Genomic DNA, 9,233 nt, shown 5'->3' with positions numbered 1-9,233 from the left:
CTCTGATGACTAAGGATGTTGAACATTTCCTTAAGTGTCTTTCAGCCATTTTAGATTCCTCTGTTGAGAGTTCTCTGTTTAGGTCTGTATTCCATTTTTTTTAAAAATTGGGATTATGTGTTCTTTTGGTGTCCAATTTCTTGAGTTATTTGTATACTTTGGAGATTAGCCCTCTGTCTGATGTGGTGTTAGTGAAGATCTTTTCCCATTCTGTAGGCTGTCGTTTTGTCTTGTTGACTGTGTCCTTTGCTTTACAGAAGCCTTTCAGTTTCAGGAGGTCCCATTTATTAATTATTTCTCTCAGTGTCTGTGCTGCTGGGGTTATATTTAGGAAGTGTTCTCCAGTGCCAGTGCATTCAAGTGTATTTATTACTTTCTCTTCTATGAGGTTTAGTGTGGCTGGCTTTATGTTGAGGTCTTTGATCCATTTGGACTTGAATTTTGTGCATGGTAATAGATATGAATCTATTTTCATTCTTCTAGATGTTGATATCCAGTTATTCCAGCACCACTTGTTAAATATGTTTTCCATTTTTTCCATTTTTACTTCTTTATCAAAAATTAGGTGTTCAAAGATGTGTGGATTGATATCCAGGTTCTTCTCTTTGGTTCCATTGGTCCTCCTGTCTGTTCTTATGCTAATACCAGGCTGTTTTCAGTTCTGTAGCTCTGTAGTAGAGTTTGAAGTCAGGGATTGTGATGCCTCCAGAAGTTCTTTTATTGTTCAGGATTGTTTTGGCTATTCCGGGGTTTTTTGCTTTTCCATTTGAAGTTGAATACCGTCCTTTCGAGGTCTTTGAAGAATTTTGCTGGGCATTGCATTGAATCTGTAGATTGCTTTTGGTAAGATTGCCATTTTTATTATGTTAATTCTGCCTACCCAAGAGCATTGGAGATCTTTCCACTTTCTGGTGTCTTCTTCAATTTCTTTCTTCAAAGATTTAAAGTTCTTGTCATACAAGTGTTCCACTTGTTTGGTTAGAGTTACTCTGAGATATTTTATGCTTTTTGTGGCTATTGTGAAGGGTGTTGATTCTCTGATTTCTTCCCTAGCCCTTTTATCATCTGTGTACAGGAGGGCTACTGACTTTTTTGAGTTAATCTTGTATCCTGCTACATTACTGAAAGTGTTTATGAGTTGTAGAAGTTTCTTGTAAACTATCATATCATCAGCGAACAGTGAGAGTTTGACTTCTTCTTTTCCAATTTGTACCCCTTTGATCTCCTTTTGGTGTCTTAGTCCTCTAGCTAGGACCTCAAGAACTATTCTGAATAGATATGGAGAGAGTGGACAACCTTGTCTTGTTCCTTATTTCAGTGAAATCACTGGGAGTTTCTCTCCATTTACTTTGATGTTGGCTGTTGGTTTGCTGTATATTGCCTTTATTATGTTTAGGTATGTTCCCTGTATCCCTGCTCTCTCCAAAACCTTTATCATGAAGGGATGTTGTATTTTGTCAAAAGCTTTTTTGGCATCTAGTGAGATGATCATGTGGTTTTTATTTTTCAGTTTGTTTATATAGTGGATTACGTTGACAGATTTTCCTATGTTGAACCATCCCGGCATCTGTGGGATGAAGCCAACTTGGTCATGGTGGATGATGGCTCTGATGTGTTCTTGGATTCGATTTGCCAGTATTTTATTTAGTATTTTTGCATCAATGTTCATGAGTGAGATTGGTCTGTAATTATTTTTCTTAGTAATGTCTTTCTGTGGGTTGGGTATCTGAGTAATTGTAGCCTCATAAAAAGAGTTTAGCAATGTTTCCTTTGTTTCTATTGTGTGGGATAATTTGTGGAGTATTGGTATTACTTCTTTGAAAGTCTTGTAGAATTCTGAGCTGATACTATCTGGTTCTGGCTTTTTTTTTTGTTTGGGAGATTTTTGACGACTGTTTCTATTTCTTCAGCAGTTATAGGTTTGTTTAATTTGGTTATCTGGTCTTGATTTAATTTTGGTAATGATATTTATCTAGAAGTTGTCCATTTCCTTCAAGTTTTCCAATTTTGTGGAGTACAGGTTTTCAAAATATGACCTGATCATCCTCTGTATTTCCTCTGTGTCTGTTGTTATGTCCCCCTTTTCATTTCTGATTTTGTTAATTAGATATTTTCTCTCTGCCTTTTGGTTAGTTTGGATAAAGGTTTGTCTATTTTGTTGATTTTTCTCAAAAAACCAACTCTTTGTCTCATTGATTTTTTTTTGTATTGTTTTCTTTGTTTCTATTTTGTTGATTTCAGCTCTCAGTTTGATTATTTCCTGTCATCTAGTTCTCTTAGGTGAATTTGCTTCTTTTTTTTTTTTTGATTTTTCGAGACAGGGTTTCTCCGTAGCTTTTAATTCCTGTCCTGGAACTAGCTCTTGTAGACCAGGCTGGCCTCGAACTCACAGAGATCCGCCTGTCTCTGCCTCCCGAGTGCTGGGATTAAAGGTGTGCGCCACCACCGCTCGGCTCTTGCTTCTTTTTTTTTTTTAAAGTTTTCAAATGTTCTGTTAATTCACTAGTGTGGGATTTTTCCAGCTTCTTTATGTAGGCCTTTCGTGCTATGAACTTGCCTCTAAACACTCCTTTCATTGTGTTCCATAAATTTGGGTATGTTGAATTTTAGGAAGTCTTTAATTTCTTCCTTGACCCATTGGTGATTCTGGTGAGCACTGTTTAATTTCCATGTGTTTGTGGTTTTTCTGGAATTACTATTGCTGTTGACTTCTAGTTTTATACCATGGTGATCTGATAAGGTACATTGGGTTATTCCAATTATTCTTAGATTTGGCCTTTTCATGGTGTCCCATATTTCCTGGATATTTTGAGTTAAGCGCTTGTTATATTTAATATTTTCTTTAACTGATGAGTCTATTTCCTCTATTGTATCTTCAGCGTTTTAGATTATCTCTTCTATTTCTTGTATTCTGCTGTTCATGCTTGCATTTGTGATTCCTGGTCATTTTCTTATGATTTCTGTTTCTATAATTCCTTCTGTTTGTGTTTTCTTTGTTGCCTCTAATTCATTTTTCAAGTCTTGAATAGTTTCTTTCATATGTTTGATTTCTTTTTCTTGGTTTTCTTTAAGTGATTTGCTGATGTCTTCCAATTTTTTGTTTGTCTTTTCTTCCATTTCTTTAAGGGAATTTCTCATTTCCTCTTTTAGAATTTCAAACATTTTCTTGAAGTTATTTTTTAGGTCATTTTCTTCTGTTTCATCCATATTTGGTTGTTCAGGTCTTGCTGTTGTAGGGTCTTTAGATTTTACTGGTGTTGTGTTTCTCTTTGCGATGTTGCAAGTGTTCTTTTTCTATTCATTTCCTCTGATAGGTGTGGGTGGGGTTTTCTGAGATTCTGTTCAATAATCTTCTAGGTACCAGTGAATCCAAAGCCCAGATGGTTGTTCCCCATGGTACAGTCAGTGCTACAGTTTTAGTTACCTTGTTGGTTACTCTGTGTTCCTGGAGATAGCTCAGCACTCCTGTGCTTTGCTCTGCTCCCTTGGAGTTTGCTGTCTCAGGCCTACTTTGGCCTAGGTTGCCAGCTTTGCTTTGTTTCTGTAAATCCTGGTCCGGAACCCCTTCTGCAGAAGTCCCTGGGTTGGAGTTAGTTTCTGGCTCTGGTCTACTGCCTCGGAGGTCCCAGGCTCAGGTGTGCCCGGACCCGCAGAGGACCTGCTTACTCCCTTAGAGGTCCCAGACTCACGCTCGGAACCACAGAAGTTCCAGGTTCCTGTCTATTCTCTTTGATGTCCCAGACCAATTCCAGGACCCACAGAGGTCCTGGCTCAGGCCTTTTCTCTGAGGACCCAGACTCACACCTGGCCCCACCGAGATCTCTGGTTCCTGCCTATTCCCTTGGAGGTCCCAGGTTCACTCATGCCCAGACTGGCAGAGGTCCTGGCTCAGGCCTAGTTCCTGGGAAGTCCTACACTCACGCCCAGATGGGTCCTGGCTTAGGTCTACTTCCTTGAAGGTCCCAGATTCATGTCTGGACCCTCAGCGGTCTCTGGCTCTGGCTCACTTGCCTAGCAGTTACTCCCCTGTACCTGTTCCAGTGGAGATTGCTGACTCTGGATCTGGTCGCTAGCCCAATCCTGGTCCGCCAGTGTCCTGGGTCTAGATTTGCTCCTGGCTTCTGCTCCCAGTGGAGCTTGTTTGCTCTCTGTCCTAGGTAGCTGGTTCTGTCCCACTCCAGTTCTGGTGGAGATCGCTGACTCTGGGTCAGGTCACTGGCTCAATCCTGGACTGCCAGTGTCCCAGAACTGGGTTGGCTTCCGGGACTGGATTTGCTCCTGGCTTCTGCTCCCGGTGGAGCTTCATAGAATAGACTTGTTTTAGAGAGGAAACCAAAGAACAGAGGTTAAATTGTACAAAATCATAAGATGAATTTGACTTTTTTAGAGTTTCGTTTTCTAAATTTTATTACCATATAAATTTATATTTTTTCCTATTCAGTATCTTTTATGTATCATAAAGTATAGCCCCCATAAAATTATTAAATAACCTTATAAAAATTAGTTCTACTAACTTTCTATTAGCTGGAGTAATAGAAATGAATATTCATAAAAGTATAACAGCAAAATTGTAGTTTAAAATTTGAACCCAATGGGGCTGGAGAGATTGCTCAGCAGTTAAGAGCACTGACTGCTTGCTCCTTCTAGAGATCCTGAGTTCAATTCACAGCAACCACACGGTGGCTCAAAGCCATCTGTAGTGGGATCTGAAGTTTTATTTGAACCCAAAGAAAAGATTAAATTTTTAAATTAAGGCTTTTAAGGATTAATTGTAGTGATATTGATATCATCAGTCAATACAATTTGATGCATTTTACTCTTAAGGTAGAATATATTAAATTGTTCTATAAGAGTATCAGAGGAAAAATAATTATGCTTTATAAAAGTGATAAATTTGAGAAAAAATTGAGGACACATTTTCCTATAGCTATTTTTCTTATACATATCTGAAATATTTGGTTTTTTTTTCATTTTTTATTTTTTTTAAGATAGGCTTTGTGTTGCTCAAATTGACCTTGAACTTTTGGTCCTCCTATTTCTACTTTCCCAGTCTTTGGGAGGTTCTGTGGACCAAACCCAGGCCTTCATATATGCCAGGCAGACAGTGTCAACCAGCCTTCATCTCCAGGCTTTTGTGTGTGCTAGGCAGACACTGTCAACTGAGCTGCATCTCCAGGCCCGAAACTTGACCTTCTTTGGTTTCACTTCATTAAACAGCTCATCTGAAATTTTCTGAGATGTTAACTAAGCCATAGGGAACCTTTTAAAATTGATGAAGAGACCTGATATTTACACTATTTGTTGGGCATGTCTGTCACTATTTAATTTGTGTACCTTTTGTTATATGTCTGTTGTTGTTGTTGCTTTTTCAACTCAAGAGGGTAAGCTTTGCTTGTGGCATCTGCTTGACATATTCAGAGCTCCTTTGAAATAGAATTTGTGACCTCAGATTTTTAATTTTTTCTTTAACTCCTGTTACTTTATCCTTGACAGAATTGGTGGTAGCAACTTAGGCATTCAGGAGGACCATTCCAGCAGAAAGTCTGTCTATGATCTTTCTTCTGTGGACGCTACCTCTCAGCACTCTTCAGGGGCTCAGTCTGCTGTATCGTCTCGTTCATCTGCCTCTAAAGGAAAGAAAGGGAAAAAGGAAAAGACAGAATGTAAGTAGAATTCTGCTTGATGACTTTTTCTCTTCTCAGTGGTTTTGTGGTAGTGACCTAAAGTTATGGTTTGATTCTATAGGCAGTAGATGAATTTATATGATAATGTCCTAACTTTCACATTTGTAATTATAATATCTTTTGTCAAACCTTTTAATATATTTTATATTCTTTCATTTTGTTTTTATTTTTATATTCATTTTTATTCTTTTAATACAAATGAAATACATAATTAAAAAATTAAGAATTATAGATATTCAAGAAATATAAATCAGGGCCAGCAAAATATGGAGATGACTTAGTGGATAAAAATACCTGCTGTATAATCCTGACACATGAGTTTGATCCCATGAACCCATGTAAAGGTGAATGAAGAGAATGAAGTTGTCCTCTGACCTCTGTATATGAACTGTGGCACTCTTGTATGGGTGCACATTCTCTCTCACACTAATAAATAAAATAAGAGCAAAAAATAAATAGAAGTCATGCTTAATCCTTCTGTTCAGAGGTAACTGCTATTATCATCTTCGATGACTTTTTCCAATATATACTTGACGCCATACACACCTTTATTTAAATAATATTTCTTTGTAACTGTGTTAAAACAAACAAACAAATAACTTGGTAGTATATCATGTACATGTCTAAGCATTATCAAGCGTGGTCTTCCTCAGTAAAGCAGACAAGAGTTCCTATGGTGATTTTGAAGAGCATGAGAAATTACTATGTGTGTGTCACAGTATTCAGCAAAGTAGTTGCCCCTGTTAGCACTCAGTAAATTTTTTGAGTGATTGAGATACCTGCCAGTGTCTATAGTTGTACTCTATTAAGAAAACAACAACAGCACTAATGTATGTGTGTATGATATGTGCCTTTGTGTGAAAGTCAGTGTACAACCTTGGGTTTGTTCTCTCTTCCACCTTGAGACAGAGTCTCTTGATGTTTGACAGTGAGTACAGCAAGCTAGCTGGCCCATGAGCTTCTGAGGATTCTCTTCCATCACATTGTTTACACACTGGGATTACAGGCATGCTACCATGCTTGGTCTTCATGGTTTTGCAGAAAGCACTTTACGCAGTGAGCGATTTCTCCAGCTCCATATTTGTTGAGTAGACCTACAACTAGGGTTATATAGTGGTCATGCCAAAACTTAAGCGCACAAAATGGTTCAAGCTTGTGAGTGATCTTTCTTTTACATTTTTTTTCTAATTGAAAAGACAAACTGTTTGTTGAGTTGACAAATGTGAGGTGGAATGGGGTGCAGGAAGAAACTAACTGGTCGGTATAGAAAAGTATATTTGAACAAGCTTTAATTACCTTCATTTGCTATGTTTAAAATGACCAGTGCTAACATTTTACAACTTCATTATGGTAAAATAATACACACAAGTGGGTGTGTTGGGGTATGCTCTTAATCCCAGCACTCCTGAGGCAGAGGTAGATGGATCTTTGTGAGTTCGAGGCCAGCCTGGTCTATATAGTGAGTTCCAGGACAGCTAGGGCTATGTAGAGAGTCTCTGTCTCAGAAAAACAGAAATAATAATAATTATAATACACTATAAAATTTTATTAGGCTGGGAAAGTGACTCAATTGGTAGCATACGTGTCCTTGTCTAAAAATAACCCTGGGTTTGATCCCCACATTACATATGTGGTATGATGATGCATTACTGTAATTCCAGTATTCCAGAGGTAGAAACAGGAAGATCAGAAATTCAAGGTCTTCCTTAGCTGTATAGTGAGATAGAGGACAACATAGGCTACACAAGATACCATCTTTTAAAAAAAGCAAGAAACAACAGCAACAAGAAAAACCCAGTCATTTAAATCATTTTCAAGTGGTATAGTTGAGTGACATTAAGTCTACATTTGTATCATTGTAAACATCACCACTGTGCATCCACTCTTCCCTCCCCAGCCATTGGTAGCCTCTGGACTTGTATAAGTCTGACTAATTTAGGTACTTCAGACAAGAAGAATATTAGACTCTGGGGTTACAGCTATGTACCATGACCAGCATTTTCTTAAATGGAGGCAGAAGAATGAACTGCTTTTTATTTTAGATATGGAAAATAAGTTTTAAATAAAAACTAATTTTAATACTCTGATCTGTTCTTTTATTACTTAAAAAATTTATCAACTCTCTCAAAAGTGAAGCATGAATAAAAACTCAGAGACAGAAATTGGGATTCAACCTAAAGATGAGAAAATCCTCAATCGGAAATGGCGATCCTGCCTCCAGAAATGTCAGAGTGAGACCGAGACTGAGGGCTGTCTCCCCTGTTTTACATTCCTCTCTAGTGCTGGGGTTAAAGGCGTGCACCACTACCACCTAGTTTCTATGGCAAGCTAGTATGGCTACTGGGATTAAAGGTGTGTGTTATGAATGGAGTACTACAGAGCAGAAAAAATAATGACATCTTGAAATTTGCAGGCAAATGGATAGAGCTAGAAAACATCATTTTGAGTGGGGTAACCCAGACCCAGAAAGACAATTATCACATATACTTGCTCATAAGTGGTTTTTAAACAAAACAAAGAAAACCAGCCTAGAAATCACAACCCCAGAGAACCTAGACAGCACTGAGAGACATACATGGATCTTACCTATATGGGAAGTAAAAAAGACAAAATTTCCTGAATAATTGGGAGCATGAGGACCATGGGAGAGGGTTGAAGGGGAGGGGAGAGATAGAGAGGGGAGCAGAGAAAAATGTAGAGCTCAATAAAATCAATAAAAAAAAAATGAGGGGGAAAAAAGGTGTGTCTTATTGTTGTCTGGTTTGTAAGCTTCTTCAGTGTGGATATTTTACTTTTCTGATCCTCAGGCAAGCTTTATTTATTAAAATACAAATGAAATGCCATCACACAGTAAGTCTAATGTTGAAAATTTGCTTACTACAGTTTACTTTCCAGGGTTGGAGTCATTCACTGGGAATTCTCAGAGCTCACTTGTTAATGAGGAGAAAGTACCGTCTGACTCAGAACGTGGTTCCCATCAAGGAAGGAAACTTGGAACAGGCAGTAAACTTGCTGTTAGAGACTTTGAGCAGACTCTGGACACTGAGAACACTTTGGAAGAACTTTCTGGTCATTCTGTGAGGTAAAACAGTATATATATTCTTTTTGCTGCAGTTTGAATATCATTGAAGTTAGAATCTTGGCATTTAGTGAATTTGGTAAATTTCAGCATGGCAGTTCCCTATTCATGTTTGAACTGGTACAAAGTTGTTATTTTAAAATTAAAAACTTATTTAAAAACACTGAAAACTGAGCCGGGTGGTGGTGGTGCATGCCTTTAATCCCAGTACTCAGAAGGCAGAGGCAGGCTGATCAGGAGTTCGAGGCCAGCCTGGTCTACAAGAGCTAGTTCAGGACAGGCTCTAAAGCTACAGAGAAACCCTGTCTCGAAAAAAAAAAAAAACCAAAACAACAACAAAAACACTGAAAACTTACTTTTTTGAAATGATAGTCTAACGGAATTTTTTCTGCAAAGCAAATATAATTTATTTTATAAAAACATACAGTGAGCCAGGCGGTGGTGGCGCACGCCTGTAATCCCAGCACTCG

General features: G+C 38.1%; 1 protein-coding gene across 1 annotated transcript in view; it reads left to right on the top strand.

Annotated features, from left to right (window-relative positions):
* Cep350 (centrosomal protein 350) overlaps positions 1-9,233 on the top strand; it is a 147,974-nt gene that overhangs the window by 56,353 nt on the left and 82,388 nt on the right. The window contains exons 13-14 of the mRNA XM_013352491.2: positions 5,494-5,663; positions 8,580-8,766. Of these exons, the coding sequence (XP_013207945.1) occupies positions 5,494-5,663; positions 8,580-8,766 (357 nt within the window). The remainder of the gene's footprint in view (positions 1-5,493; positions 5,664-8,579; positions 8,767-9,233) is intronic.

The sequence above is a fragment of the Microtus ochrogaster genome (genome assembly GCF_000317375.1).
Source record: "Microtus ochrogaster isolate Prairie Vole_2 chromosome 6 unlocalized genomic scaffold, MicOch1.0 chr6_random_2, whole genome shotgun sequence".
Taxonomy (NCBI): domain Eukaryota; kingdom Metazoa; phylum Chordata; class Mammalia; order Rodentia; family Cricetidae; genus Microtus; species Microtus ochrogaster.
The sequence above is the reverse complement of the archived record's forward strand: the minus strand, read 5'-3'. Positions and strand labels throughout refer to the sequence as shown.